The sequence below is a fragment of the Gobio gobio genome, assembly GCF_949357685.1.
Source record: "Gobio gobio genome assembly, chromosome: 13".
NCBI lineage: Eukaryota > Metazoa > Chordata > Actinopteri > Cypriniformes > Gobionidae > Gobio > Gobio gobio.
The window spans coordinates 32696699-32719118 of NC_137106.1; the positions used below are offsets into that span (position 1 = coordinate 32696699).

At 35.1% G+C, this 22420-nt stretch overlaps 1 protein-coding gene across 1 annotated transcript in view; it reads left to right on the forward strand.

Annotated features, from left to right (window-relative positions):
* The window catches only part of LOC307136497 (uncharacterized protein), a 56953-nt gene extending 36677 nt beyond the window's left edge, over positions 1–20276 (forward strand). The window contains exons 88-142 of the mRNA XM_079833564.1: positions 16–63; positions 165–212; positions 298–342; positions 462–509; positions 1897–1944; positions 2034–2081; positions 2219–2266; positions 2355–2399; positions 2520–2567; positions 2686–2733; positions 2823–2870; positions 3006–3053; positions 3144–3188; positions 3306–3350; positions 3477–3524; positions 3614–3661; positions 3796–3843; positions 3934–3978; positions 4098–4142; positions 4269–4316; positions 4408–4455; positions 4595–4642; positions 4770–4814; positions 4937–4984; positions 5074–5121; positions 5260–5304; positions 5389–5433; positions 5546–5593; positions 5712–5759; positions 6126–6173; positions 6406–6441; positions 6586–6630; positions 6737–6784; positions 6881–6928; positions 7949–7996; positions 8119–8163; positions 13022–13069; positions 13153–13209; positions 13346–13390; positions 13489–13533; positions 13633–13680; positions 13845–13892; positions 14006–14053; positions 14150–14197; positions 14296–14337; positions 14607–14771; positions 14871–14930; positions 15039–15086; positions 15366–15413; positions 15696–15743; positions 16203–16250; positions 16696–16719; positions 16865–16912; positions 17393–17437; positions 17702–20276. Of these exons, the coding sequence (XP_079689690.1) occupies positions 16–63; positions 165–212; positions 298–342; positions 462–509; positions 1897–1944; positions 2034–2081; positions 2219–2266; positions 2355–2399; positions 2520–2567; positions 2686–2733; positions 2823–2870; positions 3006–3053; positions 3144–3188; positions 3306–3350; positions 3477–3524; positions 3614–3661; positions 3796–3843; positions 3934–3978; positions 4098–4142; positions 4269–4316; positions 4408–4455; positions 4595–4642; positions 4770–4814; positions 4937–4984; positions 5074–5121; positions 5260–5304; positions 5389–5433; positions 5546–5593; positions 5712–5759; positions 6126–6173; positions 6406–6441; positions 6586–6630; positions 6737–6784; positions 6881–6928; positions 7949–7996; positions 8119–8163; positions 13022–13069; positions 13153–13209; positions 13346–13390; positions 13489–13533; positions 13633–13680; positions 13845–13892; positions 14006–14053; positions 14150–14197; positions 14296–14337; positions 14607–14771; positions 14871–14930; positions 15039–15086; positions 15366–15413; positions 15696–15743; positions 16203–16250; positions 16696–16719; positions 16865–16912; positions 17393–17437; positions 17702–17787 (2732 nt within the window). The 3' untranslated portion in view covers positions 17788–20276. The remainder of the gene's footprint in view (positions 1–15; positions 64–164; positions 213–297; positions 343–461; positions 510–1896; positions 1945–2033; positions 2082–2218; positions 2267–2354; positions 2400–2519; positions 2568–2685; positions 2734–2822; positions 2871–3005; positions 3054–3143; positions 3189–3305; positions 3351–3476; positions 3525–3613; positions 3662–3795; positions 3844–3933; positions 3979–4097; positions 4143–4268; positions 4317–4407; positions 4456–4594; positions 4643–4769; positions 4815–4936; positions 4985–5073; positions 5122–5259; positions 5305–5388; positions 5434–5545; positions 5594–5711; positions 5760–6125; positions 6174–6405; positions 6442–6585; positions 6631–6736; positions 6785–6880; positions 6929–7948; positions 7997–8118; positions 8164–13021; positions 13070–13152; positions 13210–13345; positions 13391–13488; positions 13534–13632; positions 13681–13844; positions 13893–14005; positions 14054–14149; positions 14198–14295; positions 14338–14606; positions 14772–14870; positions 14931–15038; positions 15087–15365; positions 15414–15695; positions 15744–16202; positions 16251–16695; positions 16720–16864; positions 16913–17392; positions 17438–17701) is intronic.
* The last annotated feature ends 2144 nt before the right edge of the window (positions 20277–22420 follow it).

A 22420-nucleotide genomic window follows, 5' to 3' on the forward strand; every position in this document is an offset into this window, starting at 1 on the left:
TCATTGCCATTTCAGAGGCTGAAGTCATCAAGGAGAAAGCTAAACCAGCTCCTGTAAAGAAAGGTATGGATGTTAATGAAATCTGGTGCTTTAAAGAAAACTAGTACTGTAATACTATATGTATTTTCTTTTCTCTGAATATGTTTATATTTTCAAAATTTTAGTAGCCGAAGTCGTCAAAGAGAAAGTAAAACCAGTCCCTGAAAAGAAAGGTTTGATTTATTGTGTTAATTATTGATTTAACATTATCAGTTAGAAAAAAAAAAACTTTTACAGTAAACAAAATTATCTTTTCAGAGGCTGAAGTCAAGGAGAAAGCTAAACCAGCCCCTGAGAAGAAAGGTAAGGTTTTTTTAGTTTTTTCATTGTGTGATTTTATTCTGTTAAGAAAAGGGTTAAGATTATATTCTCATAAATTCAAGATATTTTACACTCTCTAAATATTATCATTGCCATTTCAGAGGCTGAAGTCATTAAGGAGAAAGCTAAATCAGCCCCTGAGAAGAAAGGTAAGGTTTTTTTTTGTTTTTTTTTTGTTTTTTCATAGTTCAAAAACCCTTATGATGCCAAAAAAAAGGAGGACCGTGACGTCGCCTGGTATGGCGCAGCCGGGGCCCCACCCTGGAGCCAGGCCTGGGGTTGGGGCTCGTATGCGAGCGCCTGGTGGCCGGGCCTTCCCCCACGGGGTCCGGCCGGGCTCAGCCCAAAGGAGCGACGTGGGGACACCTTCCCGTGGGCCCACCACTCACGGGAGGGACCGTAAGGGGCCGGTGCAAAGCGAATCAGGCAGCAGTCGAAGGCGGGGGCCTAGACGACCCGATCCCTGGACACGGAAACTAGCTCTTGGGACATGGAATGTCACCTCGCTGGCGGGGAAAGAGCCTGAGCTTGTGCGTGAGGTTGAGAGGTTCCGACTAGAGATAGTCGGAATCACCTCCACGCACGGCTTGGGCTCTGGAACCACACTTCTCGAGAGGGGATGGACTCTTCACCACTCTGGAGTTGCCCATGGTGAGAGGCGGCGGGCTGGTGTGGGTTTGCTTATAGCCCCCCAGCTCTGCCGCCATGTGTTGGAGTTTACCCCTGTGAACGAGAGGGTCGTTTCCCTGCGGCTTCGGCTCGGGGATAGGTCTCTCACTGTTGTGTGTGCCTATGGGCCAAACAGCAGTGCAGAGTACCCGACCTTCTTGGTGTCCCTGGGAGGGGTGCTGGAGAGTGCTCTGACTGTGGACTCCGTCGTTCTACTGGGGGACTTCAACGCCCACGTGGGCAATGACAGTGAAACCTGGAGGGGCGTGATTGGGAGGAACTCTCGATTTACCGGTCAATCTACGTTCCTACTCTCACCTATGGTCATGAGCTTTGGGTCATGACCGAAAGGACAAGATCCCGGATACAGGCGGCCGAAATGAGCTTTCTCCGCAGGGTGGCTGGGCGCTCCCTTAGAGATAGGGTGAGAAGCTCAGTCACTCGGGAGGAACTCGGAGTAGAGCCGCTGCTCCTCCACATCGAGAGGGGACAGCTGAGGTGGCTCGGGCATCTGTTCCGGATGCCTCCTGAACGCCTTCCCGGGAAGGTGTTTCGGGCATGTCCAACCGGGAGGAGGCCCCGGGGAAGACCAAGGACACGCTGGAGGGACTATATCTCCCGGCTGGCCTTGGAACGCCTCGGTGTCCCCCCGGAAGAGCTGGAGGAAGTGTCTAGGGAGAGGGAAGTCTGGGCATCTCTGCTTAGACTGCTGCCCCCGCGACCCGGCCCCGGATAAGCGGAAGAAGATGGATGGATAGTTTTTTTTCTTCGTTGTGTGATTTTATTCTGTTAAGAATAGGGTTAAGTTTATATTCTCATAAATTCAATATATTTTACTATCTCTAAATATTATAATTGCCATTTCAGAGGCTGAAGTCATTAAGGAGAAAGTTAAACCAGCTCCTGTAAAGAAAGGTATGGATGTTAATGAAATCACCATGAGTAATGTTATCTTCCCACTGTTCAGTGGCTCAAGTATAACATGAAAAAATACTGTTTTACAGAGTCTGAAGTTTCTAAAGAAAGGGCTCCTGAACCAAAACCAAAAAGAGGTGATTTTTTTTTTTATCCCAACACAAGTAGATAATAGGTGCTTTAAAGAAAACTTTTTTCCCCTTGTAGTTTAAAGTAGTACTGTAATATATGTATTTTCTTTTCACTAAATATGTTCATATTTTCAAATTTTTAGTAGCTGAAGTCGTCAAAGAGAAAGTAAAACCAGCCCCTGAAAAGAAAGGTTTGATTTATTGTGTTAATTATTGAATTAACATTATCAATTAGAAAAAAGAAAAAAAACTTTTACAATAAAAAAATTATCTTTTCAGAGGCTGAAGTCAAGGAGAAAGCAAAAGCAGCCCCTGAAAAGAAAGGTAAGGTTTTTTTTTTTTTTTTTTCATTGTGTGGTTTTATTCTGTTAAGAATAAAGTAAAGATTGTATTCTCATAAATTCAATATATTTTACACTCTAAACATTATCATTGCCATTTCAGAAGCTGAAGTCATTAAGGAAAAAGCTAAACCAGCCCCTGAGAAGAGAGGTAATTCGTTTTTTTTTTTTTACATTGTGTGATTTTATTTGGTTAAGAATAGGGTTAAGATTATATTCTCATAAATTCAATATATTTTACACTCTAAACATTATCATTGCCATTCCAGAGGCTGAAGTCATTAAGGAGAAAGTTAAACCAGCTCCTGTAAAGAAAGGTATGGATGTTAATGAAATCACCATGAGTAATGTTACCTTCCCACTGTTCAGTGGCTCAAGTATAACATGAAAAAATTCTGTTTTATAGAGTCTGAAGTTTCTAAAGAAAAGGCTCCTGAACCAAAACCAAAAAGAGGTGATTTTTTTTTTATCCCAACACAAGTAGATAATAGGTGCTTTAAAGAAAAAAAATTTCCCTTGTAGTTTAAAGTAGTACTGTAATATATGTATTTTCTTTTCACTAAATATGTTCATATTTTCACATTTTTAGTAGCTGAAGTCGTCAAAGAGAAAGTAAAACCAGCCCCTGTAAAGAAAGGTTTGATTTATTGTGTTAATTATTGAATTAACATTATCAGTTAGAAGAAGAAAAAAAAAACTTTTACAGTAAAAAAAAAATTCTTTTCAGAGGCTGAAGTCAAGGAGAAAGCAAAAGCAGCCCCTGAAAAGAAAGGTAAGGTTTTTTTTTTTTTCATTGTGTGGTTTTATTCTGTTAAGAATAAAGTAAAGATTGTATTCTCATAAATTCAATATATTTTACAATCTCTAAATTTTATCATTGCCATTTCAGAGGCTGAAGTCAAGGAGAAAACTAAACCAGCCCCAGAGAAGAAAGGTACAGTTTTTGTGTTGTTGTTTTTTTACATTGTATGATTTTATTTTGTTTAGAATAGGGTTGGGATTATATTCTCATAAATTCAATATATTTTACAATCTCTAAATATTATCATTGCCATTTCAGAGGCTGAAGTCATTAAGGAGAAAGTTAAACCAGCTCCTGTAAAGAAAGGTATGGATGTTAATGAAATCACCATGAGTAATGTTACCTTCCCACTGTTCAGTGGCTCAAGTATAACATGAAAAAATACTGTTTTATAGAGTCTGAAGTTTCTAAAGAAAGGGCTCCTGAACCAAAACCAAAAAGAGGTGATTTTTTTTTATCCCAACACAAGTAGATAATAGGTGCTTTAAAGAAAAAAAATTTCCCTTGTAGTTTAAAGTAGTACTGTAATATATGTATTTTCTTTTCACTAAATATGTTCATATTTTCACATTTTTAGTAGCTGAAGTCGTCAAAGAGAAAGTAAAACCAGCCCCTGAAAAGAAAGGTTTGATTTATTGTGTTAATTATTGAATTAACATTATCAGTTAGAAGAAGAAAAAAAAAACTTTTACAGTAAAAAAAAATATCTTTTTAGAGGCTGAAGTCAAGGAGAAAGCTAAACCAGCCCCTGAGAAGAAAGGTAAGGTTTTTTTTTTTTTTTCATTGTGTGATTTTATTCTGTTAAGAATAAAGTAAATATTGTATTCTCATAAATTCAAGATATTTTACAATTTCTAAATATTATCATTGCCATTTCAGAGGCTGAAGTCAAGGAGAAAACTAAACCAGCCCCAGAGAAGAAAGGTACTTTTTTGTTGTTGTTTTTTTTTTACATTGTGTGATTTTATTTTGTTAAGAATAGGGTTGAGATTATATTCTCATAAATTCAATATATTTTGCAATCTCTAAATATTATCCTTGCCATTTCAGAGGCTGAAGTCATTAAGGAGAAAGTTAAACCAGCTCCTGTAAAGAAAGGTATGGATGTTAATGAAATCACCATGTGAGTAATGTTACCTTCCCACTGTTCAGTGGCTCAAGTATAACATGAAAAAATACTGTTTTACAGAGTCTGAAGTTTCTAAAGAAAAGGCCCCCGAACCAAAACCAAAAAGAGGTGATTTTTTTTTTTTATCCCAAACACAAGCAGATGATAGGTGCTTTAAATAAAAAAAAATGTCCCTTGTGGTTTAAAGTGGTACTGTAATATATGTATTTTCTTTTCGCTAAATATGTTCGTATTTTCAAAATTTTAGTAGCTGAAGTCATCAAAGAGAAAGTAAAACCAGCCCCTGAAAAGAAAGGTAAGGGTTTTTTTAGTTTTTTTTTTTTTTATTGTGTGATTTTATTCTGTTAAGAATAAAGTAAAGATTGTATTCTCATAAATTCAAGATATTTTACAATCTCTAAATATTATCATTGCCATTTCAGAGGCTGAAGTCAAGGAGAAAACTAAACCAGCCCCTGAGAAGAAAGGTACAGTTTTTGTGTGTTTTTTTACATTGTGTGATTTTATTCTGTTAAGAGTAAGGTTAAGATTATATTCTCATAAATTCAATATATTTTACAATCTCTAAATATTATCATTGCCATTTCAGAGGCTGAAGTCATTAAGGAGAAAGTTAAACCAGCTCCTGTAAAGAAAGGTATGGATGTTAATGAAATCACCATGAGTAATGTTATCTTCCCACTGTTCAGTGGCTCAAGTATAACATGAAAAAATACTGTTTTACAGAGTCTGAAGTTTCTAAAGAAAAGGCTCCCGAACCAAAACCAAAAAGAGGTGATTTTTTTTTTATCCCAACACAAGCAGATATTAGGTGCTTTAAATAAAACTTTGTTCCCTTGTATTTTAAAGTAGTACTGTAATATATGTATTTTCTTTTCACTAAATATGTTCATATTTTAAAAATGTTTGTAGCTGAAGTCGTCAAAGAGAGAGTAAAACCAGCCCCTGAAAAGAAAGGTTTGATTTTTTGTGTTAATTATTGAATTACCATTATATAAAAAAATAATACAACTTTTACAGTAAACAAAATGATCTTTTCAGAGGCTGAAGTCAAGGAGAAAGCTAAACCAGCCCCTGAGAAGAAAGGTAAGGTTTTTTTTTTCATTGTGTGATTTTATTCTGTTAAGAATAAAGTAAAGATTGTATTCTCATAAATTCAATATATTTTACACTCTAAACATTATCATTGCCATTTCAGAAGCTGAAGTCATTAAGGAGAAAGCTAAACCAGCCCCTGAGAAGAGAGGTAATTCGTTTTTTTTTTTTTACATTGTGTGATTTTATTTGGTTAAGAATAGGGTTAAGATTATATTCTCATAAATTCAATATATTTTACACTCTAAACATTATCATTGCCATTCCAGAGGCTGAAGTCATTAAGGAGAAAGTTAAACCAGCTCCTGTAAAGAAAGGTATGGATGTTAATGAAATCACCATGTGAGTAATGTTACCTTCCCACTGTTCAGTGGCTCAAGTATAATACTATATAATATTATAGAGTCTGAAGTTTCTAAAGAAAAGACTCCTGAACAAAAAAACAAAAATATTTTTTTTTTCTTCTTCTAAACACAAGCAGATAGATTAAGTGTGTAAATTGAGTAGTACTTTAATATTCTATTGTATTTAGTATGTATTTAGTTACCTTTAAATATGTACACATTTTCACAATTTCAAATTAAAACCAGGCCCTTAGAAGAAAGGTTTGATTTACTTTAAAATTTTCTTAAAGAAAATATAAGTTCATGCTAAAAAAACTTTTTATTTAATCAATACTTTAGAGGCTGAAATCATCAAGGAGAAACCTAAGCTGGCTCCTGAGAGGAAAGGTAAGAGTTACAGTTATTGTGGCTGGAAGTGTGCCACTATGAAGATGATGATGAAACTTCAATGATGATACTAAAGTTTTTCTCATTCTCTAAATATTTTAATTGTTTCTGAAGTTCTGAAAATTAAACAAGCTCTTGTAAAGAAAAGTATAGATGTCAATGAAATCGTCTTGTATGTGTTGTTTTCTGTTGTATGATATGTATCATTATATTAATGAATTAACTTTTATAGAGCCTGAAGTTGTAAAAGAAAAGGCACCAAAAACAGGTGATAATTACATAACAAAAATTTGAAAAATATTTAATGTAACTCATTGTTTCAAAGGATAATGATGTTAAGGTGTTAGACTTCATTGTTAGGCATGCCTAAATACTCTAAAATGTGTCAAAGTTAAACTCTCATGTTTTGCAGCTCCTGTGTCAACCAAAGAAAAGCCAAAGCCAGCACCAAAGAAAGGTACTGCAATTTTTGGAGGAAAACAATGTCAAAACATATTTCTGTTTTAGATTAGTTTTAAGATAAATAAATTAATGTTAAATATTTTATATTATCATCATTTTAGAGACTGAAGTCATCAAAGAGAAAGCTAAACCAGCTCCTGAGAAGAAAGGTTTGATTTACTTTGAAATGTAATGAAAATGTAGAGGAAAAAAATAATTTAAGATCATGCTAAAAAACTTTTTATTTAATATTGTCAACAATTCAGAGGCCGAAATCATCAAGGAGAAACCTAAGCCTGCTCTTGTGAAGAAAGGTAAGGGTTAATTAACATAGCTTGATGTGTGCTTTCAGGTTAAAGACCAAGCTTAAATGGGTCTAAACTGGCTTTTTAATATTTTTATACTGTTGTCTGAGGTCAACTTATTGCGTTTGCGTGGTTTTTACATTCAAAAACATCATAATGAATAAGTTATAGGCTATTTTCTGCCCTGGTTTTGAGGCTCTCTGGAATGTAATTTTTTTATTAACGTTACTTGGCCTGCCCGATCGATGAATATAACCGCAAACTGTACACACACTCATGCTCGAGTCAAGAGAGTAAACAACGCACATCAAGACAGCAATGAACCAAAAACACCACAAATAAAGTGGACAGCGTGCTAAGGTATGTTCTATTAGACACGTATACATAATCCATAGATATCAAACGATCTGTAACAATGCAATGCTATCACATATAAAAAAAAAAGTTTTACTCACATTAGTGTGTTGCTTCATTCGTTCATGTAATCTCATCCTGTCTGCAAATCCAGTCTCTTGTTTACAAACGAATCCGTGGTGAAATGAAGGAACGGCAATATCTTCCCCACGTGAGCTGGATATTCATTAAAAATAAAGTTCATCCATGCATTCATAATATTGGAATCCGAATTATTAAAAATCAGAGTCCGAAAAGCTTATGTGGTATGTTTACTGCTTAGAAATGTGATGCTGTTTAGCTCTATGCTGCACTTAGCTGTCATGTTAGTGGCACGAGTTGGTGGGCGGGCTACAGAATCAATGCTGGGCCTGGTGTCAATAAAAGCTTTTCTTTGACTAACAAGGAAGTTTTCAGCTCTGAAAATTACAGGGTATTCTTATATTACCATGACCTTTTATGTATCAAAAAGCTCACGGGAAAGTTGATGTCTCAATTCATCACCCCTTTAAATGTACTCAAATCAAGTTTTTCTCATTCTCAAATTTTCTTTTCAAGTCATCAAAACGAAATTGAAACCATGCTAAGCTATGCTTTTTGAAGATTATTCATTAAATTAATTAAACTGTTTTATAGAGCCTGAAGTTGCTGAAGAAAAGGCCCCTGAACCGGCACCAAAAATAGGTGAGATTTCCCCATGGCAAAAATGATGTAATGTGTTAGACTTAATTGTAAGGCATGCTTGCAACTGAAATATCTGCCTAATATTCAAAAATATTTTTTAATTAAACCCCCATATTTTGCAGCACCTGAGATAACCAAAGAAAAGCCAAAGCCAGCACCAAAGAAAGGTACTGCTGTTTATATTTGAAACATTTCTAGGTTCATATGTAACCCTGGGTTCCTTAGAAGAGGAATGAGATGGCACGTCTGATATTGCCTCTAATTAGAAAAGGTATGAGTATAAAACACCGCCTGTAATACACGTCATCAAATCTTTTGTCTGAAGGAGATGTGCAGGCAAGCCATAGACATGGTAACGAGACAGCGTCTTGTTACCCTTCTCAGGGAACCAGGATTGCATACATAATAATGCATACGCAGCATCTGATATTGTCGCTATGGGGAACCAATGCCCACCACGCCGTGCTGAGGGAATGCCTGCCTCAATAAGCTGTAAATATGCACAAACATAATGGGCATAACATAAATTGACTCTTACTTGGCCGGAGTCAGAGCGCGTCAACCCCAAGAGCGCATCCAAAATGACTAAAATAGACTGTATAGTGGCACTATTTCCTAAGCCAAAATCTTCCAATAGTAGAAGACACCCAAGCTTCTATAGCTAAGGGAAGTCCCGACTTTTACAACCTTGCTCCCTCCCTTGCGGTACAGGAGTCAGCCTTATAAGGCCCCAAGACCAGAGCTCTAAGAAAAAAAGTGACTCAGCTATGCCAACTTATTTTACCTTGACAAAGCCCTTTGTGAGTAACCGACCAAAGGGAAACCTTCAATATTACCACTACTTCCAGGGTGAGAATGCAACCCTCAACTTCATCTGAATGGATGGAAATACGAGAGTGGCATAATATAATTGCCAAAGACTTGCACCATCAAAACTCAACCCCTAGGGAAACTGCAGAGAAGTTCAAGCTCTACTTAGGGGAGAGCGCTCACACCCTGCTTGTACTTCTCCTGGATCTAAAGAATACTCCATTCACTTGACTAAGTTATAGAGTGCAAAATAACAAGGAGGAATGCTACCAGGCAAACTACCTCTACTTGTCAGGTTCTTTAAACATGGATCATACTAGAGAGACTTTACGTGAAACCCAAATAAAGGGGAGCAAAAGACTGTGTCAACCCCAAGGGCGCTTCCAAAATTACTCAGACTGTATAGTGGCACTACTCCCTAAGCCATTATCTTCCAATAGTAGAAGATACCCAAGCTTCTATGCTCTATAGCTAAGGGACGTCCCGACTTTTAAAACCGTGCTCCCTCCCTTGCGGTACAGGCTTCAGCCTTATAAGGCCCCAAGAGCAGAGCTCTAAGAAAAAAAGTGACTCAGCTATGCCAACTTATTTTATCTTGACAAAGCCCTTTGTGAGTAACCGACCAAAGGGAAACCTTCAATATAACCACTACTTCCAGGGTGAGAATGCAACCCTCAACTTCATCTGAATGGATGGAAATACGAGAGTGGCATAATATAATTGCCAAAGACTCGCACCAACAAAACTCAACCCCTAGGGAAACCGCAGGGAAGTTCCAGCTCTACTTAGGGGAGAGCGCTCACACCCTGCTTGTACTTCTCCTGGATCCAAAAAAAGTCACTTGACTAAGTTATAGAGTGCAAAATAACAAGGAGGAATGCTACCAGGCAAACTACCTCTACTTGTCAGGTTCTTTGAACATGGATCATACTAGAGAGACTTTACGTGAAACCCAAATAAAGGGGAGCAAAAGACCCTACTTTAAGACCGAACAACAGTTGGGGAATACAAATTGCAAATTATATCTACCAAGTAACTATCCATACGAGAGTGCATAATTCTACTTTAGATTCTAACATAGGGGAGAATGTAACTGATCCCTGAAAAAAAAGATACTTCAGCATATCAGAGTAGAGCAAGCGAGATGCCATAGACCAGTGGTTCTCAACCTTTTTTCAGTGATGTACCCCCTGTGAAATATTTTTTCAGCCAAGTACCCCCTAACCAGCGCAAAGCATTTTTGGTTGAAAAAAAAGACTTAAAACAGAGCACTGTGCCATCAGTGTCTGATTTATTAAACTTTGGAACAGATAAACGCATACAAAATTCAAACATTTGAAAAAAAATTACTATTTCGAACATTTTAAATGATAATAATCCATCACTAAATTTATTGCAAATATTTATCATCACTAAAATGTAGTGATTCAAACTAATGTAGTGAAAACAGTGACCATATTTCTGAAATGGAAACCGGGGACATTTCATATTTGAGTGGTCAAAATATCACTTAAATCTCATTTGTTTGATTATTAGGATTTTTGGTCTGGATTTAATACAATAAAAAAACACAAAAAAACAAACAAACAATGAAAACAGTTATTGGTAAGCTAACCATTGTAAATAAGCAGTTCAAAACAATATTGTAACATGACTTAACAAAAACACATAACAAAAATAAAACATAAATATGATAAATAAAACTATTCAACAAATATTGTAACATTTTATAATTTTATTTAAGTTTATAGGCAACTATATAAATTACTTTTTTTACTTCAAAAGTTTTGTTACGTTTATGCTTGAAAATAATTCTTACTGTCCTTAATTGGTCTTGTTATTTAGCTTTTTAGGATTATTTTAAGCAGAAAGTATATGTATTCTGCACATGTTGGTTGCAAGTGTAATTGTTTGGGGTTAGGGTTAAGGTTTTTATATTGAAGTTATAGTTCAGATGTGTGGTAATCACTGCATTGTGACTGCAGATCTTTTGGGGACAAAACAATCCCGCACCTTGTTGAGGCTCTGTTATAAAGCACATACAATATTACTTTAAATTAAAAACGAATAGTTAGTATGTTACTACCTTGAAAGCGACAACGAGGTTTCTTTTGATATTTGACGATAATGGCGCTCTGTCTGCTCTCGACTCGGTACGTTCTTCATGAAGTTGAAGCGGGCGGAGCGTGCGCTACCAAGTAGAGTCAGCGTAGCAGCTGTATGTTGGTTGGGCGCTTTTTTTCCAATATATCTGCGGGTTGTTTGGAACGAGCTGTAAAACGGGGACATTTCCGGGGACAACTCCAGTCGGGGACAGAACATTAAAAACCGTCACCCTATCACCCTATTGTTGATCCAAGTGATTGACAGGTGATGCCAGGCGGCATATGACAGGTTGGGTCAAACCATCCTGGTATGGGGGAGACTCTGGGTTTTTAGGATAATGAAATCGAATAGCCTACTGAATATAAAATTAATTTTATGAACTTATACTTATATTTTTCTGAAATATTTATTAAAGAATTATTATTAAAGTATTTTTGCATGGATGCTTCTTTTTAAATATATGTAGGCAATAATTAAAAATCTCACGTACCCCCTGGAATGCCTTCACGTACCCCCAGGGGTACGCGTACCCCCATTTGAGAACCACTGCCATAGACAATCAACCTCCGCCCACAACCCCTGATCAATGTCACTCTCAGACTCTGACCTAAGCCCCAGAGGAGCATGCTGAACCACAGCATTGCTCTAGACCAGGAAAGATAGCAATTTTTGTTGGGTGCGACTCACACTCGCATTAGTCCATACTCTGTGTTTAACATGCAGGTCCATGAAAACAGACCCCAACCTCAGCGTAAGTTTGGGGAGCTAGTGAGAGAGAAATATGTTTCCTCTATTTAATATTCAAGTCTTAATTATTTCCTGCTAAATAATACTCCAGTCCTCACGGACCACCAGAGAGGGATATATATCTTGTGAAAGCTTCTGACTGAGCCCCAAAGCTCTAAATTTCTCTACGGCGGCCTCACTTGTAGACCAAAGGACTAGGGCTGAGTACCAATACAGATTTCCCGATTCGAATTCCAATTCGCAAGATCTCAATTTAAATCTCAATTCAATTCAATAAATTCAATGATTCAGTTTTAACTGGCCCCACCATAAAAAAGTTATAAATTAGCACCAAAATTTTACATACCAGTGAAATTGAACAAATCTCAGTTCCAATTTCGATACCACAGCTAAAACTACGAAATAATATACATTTCAAAGATTGTTAAAGACAAATAAACAGTAATTAATAAAAAATGATCAAATAATCAAACTACAAGCAATAGCACAGATTAATCCTTATTAAAGTTACAAAAGTTATTCAGTGAAGAGCAGTGAGTTACTTGTCTTTTGTTGGTTTATTAACGTTAAAAACACAGGCAGCAGCAGGGATATTAGGCTGCTGTCACTTTAAGACTAATGCAAGGATCCAATATACTGCTACACATGCATTCTTTCTCTACTGTTTATGTTCACTTAAGCCATAACAACTATGTTTACTAGGATACTCACCAAGGTGGGCATTTTGAGATCAATTTTTATGAATTTGTCCTTTCAAGCACAAGAAGACATGAAAGAGAATTAATTGTATTATTTGCACAGCTTTCTGTGCGCACACAAAACTTCTCACACAGCGCTTGCGAGTTCTCTTTTGCATCTTGCGCTTGAATGCTTAAATTGGCATGACTTGAAAATGCGTGCAAATGATAAACTTTCGTGACCATGCAGCACAGGCCCAATTGGGATTCCTTCAACTGTCTGGAAGGTTCCTTCAACTGTCTGGAAAATCTTTCACGCTAAAAAGTGCACCTGCATCTGCCATGTTTAGCCCTGAATGAATATCAAGGGTCTCCGCTGTAATTTTGCACAAGGTAAATAAGAGGATGACATTTAGCGGAGATGACTAATAATAAGATTAACGTCAACCAGATATTATGTTCAATGTTTGCGGAAATAAATACAGAAAAAAGATTGATTCGTAGCTATTGATAATCAATATATAGAACCACATTAAAAAAAAAACTATAAATATTAACATTTAGAGGCTGAAGTCATCAAAGATCAAGCTAAACCAGCCCCAGAGAAGAAAGGTTTGAGTTATCAAATTGACATATCCCTGAGCCAAAATGTGTTCTTTATCTAAAAATGTTTATATCACTGTAGAGGCTGAAATCATCAAGGAGAAAGTTGAACCAGCTCCAGTAAAGAAAGGTATGGATGTCAATGAAATCACCCTGTAGTGGTTGCTTTCCACTGTACGATCATTCATCACATGAATCAATGCTGATTTACAGAGCCTAAAGTTCATAAGGAAAAGGCACCTGAACCAGTGCCAGAACCTACAAAGAAAGGTATTAATATAAAGTATAATCTATGTTTACCTTTTAACATTTGCAAATTTGAATACATAACTGAATACCATACGCATGTTTTCATATTTTCACGGTTTCCTCAGAAACAAATCCTTATTTTTTTTACTCTTTTCAGTCAAGGTTCCCAAGGAAACGGCAAAACCAGTCCTTGAAGAAAAGGGTACCTAGTTGACATTTTCATTCCAAATCGCAAAACAAAAGCACATCTGTCCATTTATTTAATTTGCTATCATTAAGTTCTAATACCATGTTTTCCAGAACCTGAAATAACCAAAGAAAAGCCAAAGCCAGCACCAAAGAAAGGTATTTTAATAAGCTGTCACGAATAATGTTGAAGTAACAATTTTCCTCAGTTTTGTGTTTTACATTTTCTAAATATGTTTTTCATCATCACCAATTCAGAAGCTGTAGTCATTAAAGAAAAAGCTAAACCAGCCCCCCCGAAGGAAGGTATGAGTTTATATGCTTCTATTTTTAGTGTGATATCCTGTATAGTGTGATTATTCCAGCAAATTAATCCAGAATTTTTTTTTTCAGTCATCAATTTTTTGCCAAGCCATAATTTTTTTTTCTGTTTATTATTAATATGATTATTATTATTATTGCTGTTTTAGAGGCTGAAGTCATCAAAGAGAAAATAAAACTAGCCCCTGAGAAGAAAGGTTTGATTTACTGTAACAATCAGATTAACACCAAACTGAATTTTATATTATGCTACATTAAGTTTTTTTTTATTTACTCTGTATGTTTTTATTTTATTTTATCAACATTGCAGAGGCTGAAGTCATCAAGGAGAAAGATAAACCAGCCCCTCAGAAGAAAGGTAACAGTTATCAATATTTTACCTCTGATTTAAAAGAAATTGTGTTTATTAATGTATTTCTATTCTCCAAATATTTTCACATAATTTCCTTTTCAGAGGCTGAAGTCATCAAGGAGAAAGTTAAGCGGGCTCCTGTAAAGAAAGGTATGGATGCAAATGAAATCATCTTGCATATAGTGTTGCTTTCTGTAATATGATTTTTGTATAAAATTATTATCACATGAAACAATACTCTTGTATAGAGCCTGAAGTTGCTAAAGAAAAAGCACCAGAACCAAAAAAAGGTGAGTCTTTTAGGAAATGTTGTAATTATTCTGTTTTTGGGAATAGTGCTAATGCATAATTAAAGCTTATTTGCACAATTTATTCTCATGTTACCCTCGTACCAATTGTACAGAAGTTACATTTCGATCGCCAACTTTAGACATTCTATTAATTATAAGTACCTTATTCATCATTAGAGTATTTGTAGACTTTGTGCTTAATATCTGAGTCTGTCTGAATGGCCACAGATCCTTACATACATTATTTCAAAACACTTGTGAACACACAGATGATGTTGGTCTTATCGGTCTGGATGTTGAGCTCCTGAACTCCATCAACCAAAAACTGTCTCTTCTGGATTTACTGAGGAAGGACATTGGTGAAATGAAAAGTGATCTGGTGTCCACTCAAAATCAAATTACACTTTTACGGATGGACAACAGAACAATGAAAGGTATTTCATGTTAGAAACTTTTTCCATCAATTATAATTCAAAGTAAAGTTAACAGTACTAATAATATCTTGACACACATGCTGCTTGTGTCTCTTACAGAGCCGGAGACTGTCGGTGTGAAAGTAAAACCAGCAGTCTCCAAGGAAAAAGCAAAAAAAGGTATACAAAATTTATTTCACATTTTTGTGAAATACTAGTCAAGAATTATAGTCATCGAGGTATAACTAAATGTTCACATGCGAGTGAGTGGAACTTTTTCTTTTATAGATCGTGATGCTCTGTTGAACGTTACAAAGGCAGCGCATATTAAAACAGGTAATGAGCAATCATTCTCTCATCCAACCTATTATTTTACTTTTGGATATTGCCAGAGACAATTTGTTAATGAAATTGAAGCTTCGTAAGAGCAATATTAGAATATTCTACATGTTGCACTTTCAATCAATACTTTTTATCCATGTTTTCTTTTTGTCAGCTCTGTACTTTGCATATATACAGTACAAGATGAGTGTAAATTATATCAGACTCTCTTTGTCCAGTTATGAAATTGAAGCTTGCATGCAGCTTAACCAGTTTTTCTTCTCCATGCCACAGAACGTGATGCATTGAAAAACATCACTAAACCAGCACCTGCAAAGAAAGGTATGTCAGAGAGCTTCAGCAGATCACCAGGTGGAATATATAAATATATGTTCATTGACAGAATCTTTTTAAGCAATTTTATAAATGGTGTTATTTTGTGGTCAATTAAAACCGAACCACATAACCGAAATTGGAAGCGTATTTTTATATAAAGTTTTAGTTTATATATATTAATATTAATGTATTCTCATTTCTTTGGAAAGCACTTGAACTGTTATTTAGTTAAAAGGTTATCAAAATGCATTATTTATATCAACATTAAAAATTACTTTTCTATACTAGACAAAGAGGCTCCAAAAGCTAAGATCAGACCAGAGCCCAAGAAGAAAGGTAAAATTTACTGGTAACACTTTACAATAAGGTTGTATTAGTTAACATTAGTTAATGCATTAGTTAACATGAACTAACCATGAACAACACCTCTGTTCAGCATTAGTTCATCTTTGTTAACGTTAGTTCAAAAAAATCCAGCTGTTCATGTTAGTTCATTGTGCATTAACTAAGGTTAACAAGATTTGAATAATGCATTAGTAAATGTTGAAATTAACATGAACTAATCATGAACTGCACTTATAAAGCATTTATTTATCTTTGTTAATGTTAACTAATATAGTTAACTAATGTTAACTAATGAACCTTATTGTAAAGTGTTACCAATTTACTCTTAAAAATGTATGTATTTTGTAAAAACTCATCTACCACATTGACTTTCTCCTAGTTTCCTAAGGGATAAACTAAAAAGATTTGTTGTATCAGTGTTTGTTTGAATAAAAATCTCTCTCATGCTAGAAATCACCCGTGAAAAAGTCAAAGAAGTAAAGGAACCTTTACAGAAAGGTACTATGGCTTATTGCATAGAAAGATTATTTACTTACAGACTTTTAACAATGTTATTCTTCATTTCAGCAATAGTTCTGTATGTTTACCCTCCAATAATAATAATAATAATAATTTCATATATTCATTAATTGATGTAACATTAATAGTTGCTCATATGATAGCTGATAGCTGGCTACTGTATAATAGTTGACCCAGGAGTATAGAAATCTTTTCATCTACATACTTGCTAAAAATATATTTGTAGACATGAATTGTAATTAAATAATCCTTGAGAAGAAATAATGAAAGTATTAATCCCACTAAGCAATCCAGCACATAATGAACAGGAATTCGCTTGGCAGATCTTCCTAGTAAAAACAAATGCATCATGATTTATGCTTTAGAACATGTCAACATTTTTAAGATACTTCTAATACAGCTATTTTCCTTTTTTTTTTATTAGAACCTGAGCATGTCAAAGAAAAAGGTATGTTTTTTTGTTAAGCAATAAGGGTATAATGTGCAGTCCATGTATTCTGATTATGGACATATTGTAACATATTGTTCTGTTTACAACCCAAATGTAAAATGTAGATTTTACCTGATTTTGTTTTTTAATGTTCTGTAATCAGTAGTACAGCTGACTGAGAAGGAAGCTGTCATAGACAATGAAGTAAAAGGTAAGATATGTGTGTGTGGTTCAGGTATTACCTACATTAGGATACGATACCAAGTATAGTAATACCAGATTTTTTATCTACTTTTTATATATACAGTTGCAAGAAAAAGTATGTGAACCGCTTGCAGAATCTGTGAAAATGTGCATAATTTGAACTAAATAAGAGAGATCATACATATATATTATTATTATTATTCAAAAAAATTATATATATATATATATATATATATATATATATATATATATATATATATATATATATATATATATATATATATATATATATATATATATATATATATATATATATATATATATATATATATATAATTTTTTTTAATGTAAAGGTTAATTTAGGAGTAGGTTTAGTGTTTGTACAAAATAAAAATCATTGTCTTTGGAAAATGTCAATAAAACATGAAAACCCATCGTATAGTGTAAAATAAGATTAAAATGAAAAATGTGTTTTTATTTTCTGTAGGAGAAGAACCTGATGTCACCAAAGATATTCCAGAGATAGAGGAGGGTAAGTTTTGTCACTATATCAAGTTTGGACTCAAGACAATGCTGAAGCTTTATCTGCATTATGATCATACTATATATAACATACATACAGAATGTGCCTTTAAATTTTTTTTTAAACCAATCACGTATTAATTTATTAACCATCTTGACAATAAAAATATATTAAAGTCAATGACAAGTCTGTTCACTGTACTTCTTCTTTGTATGCGCTGTCCCCCCCAAAAAAATCATTCTATAACAGCCTCTAATTATTTTCCCACTACAGAGGACATTCCCTACTTCCAGTGTTTCTTTGTGGATGAGGATGATACTCAGTATCCGTTCTTCCCCTTTTCACCACCGCTGTGGTGAGTCCAGCCAAACCTCTGAGTCTGACGTTAAACAACAGCAAAGCCAGTGGAGGACAGACCTCTGAAGAATGAGGAACCTGCTAAAGTAATGCAGCGTAAAGGTTCACAGTAGGTCCTACAGCATTACACCAACAATGACCTGGAAATGTGAAAGAGATTTGAGTTATTTCCTGGAAAACTTCTTTCTCAAATTCTTTTTGTCGTTTTAAAGTACAGAAGTTGCAAACATTGCACTACGTACTATCCATCTTTTAATTGATACTATGGATTTGAGTATAGTTTGTCCAGACAGCACTGACAGGAAGCAATGAAACAACTGTGGGGTTAGGAAACTAAGATCATACCATCTTTTATATGTAAAGGACATTACCTCATTTTGATGGGGTGCTAATTCAAAGCATTCCACTGTGTTTTCTGTCAGAAAGGAATTGATCAAGATGCTATAGATCAAGAAATATGTAAACATATTTCATGTATATTTTCTTAGTAATACCGTTTACTAAACCGTTTACAGACGTAACAACTGCACTGAGAAATAAGAGCTTTGAACAGTAAGCTCAGTTCCTCTGAATGTATAGATCATTTTATTTATTTTTATTATTTATTTTTTATATATTTTGCCAAACATGTTTATAAATCTATACTTCAGGCTCTATGAAACAAATGTTTTGTTCAGTGCTCTGTATAAATGAACACTCTGGATTTTGCATTAAGTAATGAAACCGAACGATGGTGCTAAATCCAGGAAAATGCATTAAACATCGAGGAAACTGCATTGTTTTAATCCAAGCGAATGTATTTATTTTTACTTTGCAAACACTACAGCATTTCTCCACAGAACTTTAATAGTTTATGCAAATAAAAATGTGGGTGTTTTTGCAATATTACATGGATAGACCTAAGAAGAGCCAATTAAATGGAATTCTAATTGCGTTATAAAAATAATCTGTATTGCACATTATACTCGTGCAGAAGATATTTTTTGTTTTCTCAGTATGGGATAAAATGATGTGGCAGATGAAATGTGTTGCATATAAGCACTGTGTTTCTCAGCACTGTCCCTGGTGGATCCCTGGCACTGCACCTGATTCTCATCAGCTCCTTTACTTGATTTAATGGTGCTAGTGAGTGTTTAATAGTCTCTACTAATGAGACTCCTAAAATGTGCTGTGCCGGTGGGCCGCCCCAAGCCATTTCTTTTACTGCCACTGTCTTTTCTCCAGGAGTTCAGCATGTGGCTCCATAGAGGATAGACTCATGTCTGTACAAAGATCTTCATAAGTATGTGATAATGTTTTCTCTGATGTACAGTAAACTGTACAAATGCATATAAAAGCAGTACTCCGTTGTAACAGAAATAGGTCTCTTTTGGACTTGCGTTAACCATGGTAGATCATGGGCTTGTTGGCGTATTTTCAGCAATGAATAACTAACAATTTTTCATAGTTCTTTGCAAAGTGTTGCTTTTAAATCTAATTCACAATTTATATGTTCCTCAAAGTTGATAGGTTTGCATGATGTTTGCATGAATCTTATTTAAAAAATGTATCTAAACCAGACCATTTAATTAGTTTTTGTAATTGGAATTATATAATTTATCATGTGTTATTGTGTAATGTTTATGTAAATGGGGGTTGTCTTTTGCATGGTTTTACAGTCAGATGCTTATAATGCAAAGACAATAAACTGCATGGTCATGTTGTGAAATATGTACATGCTCTGTAAAAGTTAGCCATAAGCTGACAGATATAAACAGAGAATCAACAATATGGTCACTGGTCAAAAAAGAGCCCTGTATGCAAATGTACGCCAATGGAACTCTAACTGTAATAGAGACATTCTGCTGAAGGTCTGATTTAAGACATAGAAGAAATAAATCTTTGCAATAATCAAAGCAGTTGTTTGTTCATGCAATTATTTACAGAATATTATCAAACTCATTGCTTATTTACAGACTTTTTATGCTATTGTTTGTTTTTTTATTAACAGAGCATTTTTGTCTTTTCTTCTTTGGTCAGGTCATTTTGAGGAACTATTTCAATATCACCCAGGCCTTTATGTCATCATCCACTATCACCAGTAGGTGGCATTACTGCAATAGGCTCTCATGTTACCTTTCTGGTCCTTTTGTAGTTTTCCTAGAAAGGCAAGTTAAAATGTAAACCTCTTGTTAAATAAATAAATAAATTACTCATTAATAATATATCATGTTAATAAGTGTATTCACATGAAACTACTTTTCACAATATTATGTCATGTCACAAACTACATTTAAATGACTGAAATGTAATGTAGAATGAAATAGATCCATTTAAATATGTATTTAAAATTATTTAGATAATTATAAAAGATTATGGATTCAGAAATATGCCTGTTTTTTTTTATTTTATCTATCCTACGAGAAGCTGCCACTAGTTTTGTGTGTTAACTGCATTGGTATGCACACCCTGCTTTGTGCTATTCAAAGTTTCTGCCAGACTGCTATTCAAGCATTCCAAAAAAAAAAAACTTAAACCTCTCCATGCCAACAGAGCCCATTCCTAACTGAGCCTATCCTAAAATTCCCTTTGCATGGTAAGCTATATATTTTCTGTCTGGTCTTTAACAGGTCTTAAAATTAGGTAAATACAACCTTGGATGAACAACAACACAAAAATAAAGCCAAAACGGAGAAGTCTTTATTAGGTACACTTTGCTAGTACCAGGTTGGACCCCCTTTTCATTTCAAGTGTCTTAATTCTTTGTGGCACAGATTCAACAAGGTTGCTGCAGATTTTTCGGCTGCACTCCCGTTCCACCACCACCCAAAGGTGCTCTGTTGGATTGAGATCTGGTGACTGTGGAGGCCGTTTGAGTTGTGAACTCAATGTTCAAGAAAACAGTTTGCGATTATTTGAGCTTCATGACATGACACGGTATCCTGCTGGAAGCAGCCATCAGAAGATGGGTGCACTGTGCTCATAAAGGGATGGACATGGTCGGCAACAATACTATAGAATGGGATGCTCTTCTGCATTATTTCGGTTGTGACGAGTGGTTATTTGAGTTACTGTTGCCTTTCTATCAGCTCGAACCAGCCTGGCAATTCTCTTCTGATGAAATGAAGGCATTTTCACCCACAGAACTGCCGCTCACTGGAGATTTCCTCTTTTTCGGAACGTTCTCTGTAAACCCTAGAGATGATTGTGCATGAAAATCCCAGTATATCAGCAGTTTCTGAAATATTCGCACCAGCCCGTCTGGCACCAACAACCATGCAATATTGAGGTTCACATAAATCACCTTTCTTCCTCATTCTGATGCTCAGCTTGATCTTCAGCAGATCGTCTTGAGCATGTCTACATGCTTAAATACATTGAGTTGCTGCCATCCATGTGATTGGCTGATGAGATATTTGCTTTGAAGAGCAGTTGAACAGGGGTACCTAATAAAGTGGCGTGTGTGCGTGCGTGTACAGTTGCAAGAAAATGTGAACCGCTTTAAAAAAATAAAGAGAGACCATTATTTTGTCCTGAATAAGATATTTTTCATAAAGGATGTGTACATATAGCACACAAGAATTTATTCAAATGACCCCGTTGAAACGTTTATGAACCATTGATTCTCATGAAATCTTTTTGAATTTGAAGATCAATAAATTGTACTTAGCTTGTCTTCCAGAAAACATGCAAGTATCTTCTGTTGCTTCCGAAGAGCAGTACTAAATAAAAATATATATATTTAAACAAAATAAGAAAAATTTGGACATCTTCATCCTGTTCAAAAGTTTTCACCCCCCGGCTGTTAATGCATCGCGTTTCCTTCTGAAGCATCAGTGAATGTTTCAACCTTTTTTAGTAGTTGTGTTTGAGTCCCTCAATTGTCCTCAGTGTGAAAAGAATCATACAGTCCCTGCTGGAGAGGGTTCAAATATGCAAAAGAGGCTGGAAAACTGAAGAATGTGCAGGACCTGGAGGATTTTTCTGAAGAACACTGGGCAGTTTAACTGCTCAAGACAAACAAGGGACTCATGAACAACCATCACAAAACAAAAAAACAGCCGTGGATCATCCAACGACACAAGTATCAATGATTCAAAAACTTTTGAACGTGGTCATTTTAATAAATTCAGCTATTTTTTTGTCTTGTGTACTATATGTAAACATTTTTTATGTAAGATATCTTATTCGGGACAGCACTAAATAAAAAACAATGCATTTTTGATCTCTCATTTTGTTAAAATTATTTATATTTTCACAGATTCTGCAAGCGGTTCACATACTTTTTCTTGCAACTGTATTTATAATATACAGTATTTATTTTATGCAGACATCAGGCATCATATTTCAAAATGGATTGCAGTTATAGCATTACTAAGCATACATTTAGGAATACTTTTTTACTATGGAATTTTAAATCGTTCTCACTGGTTCGATAAGGACAAGAAAATCAATATTAGGACATACGTAGCACAGATGGCTGTTGCTTTTCAGTCATGGAAGGATGTCTATGTTTACACATACTGTAGACATCCCTCCATTGATGAAAAATTGAAACTGAAACCAAATGAAGACAGATTCGTTGGAATCACTCTCTTACACTAAACATTGCTAACCATTATGCAACAAGACTGCCCTAAATATAAAAGCAGTCCC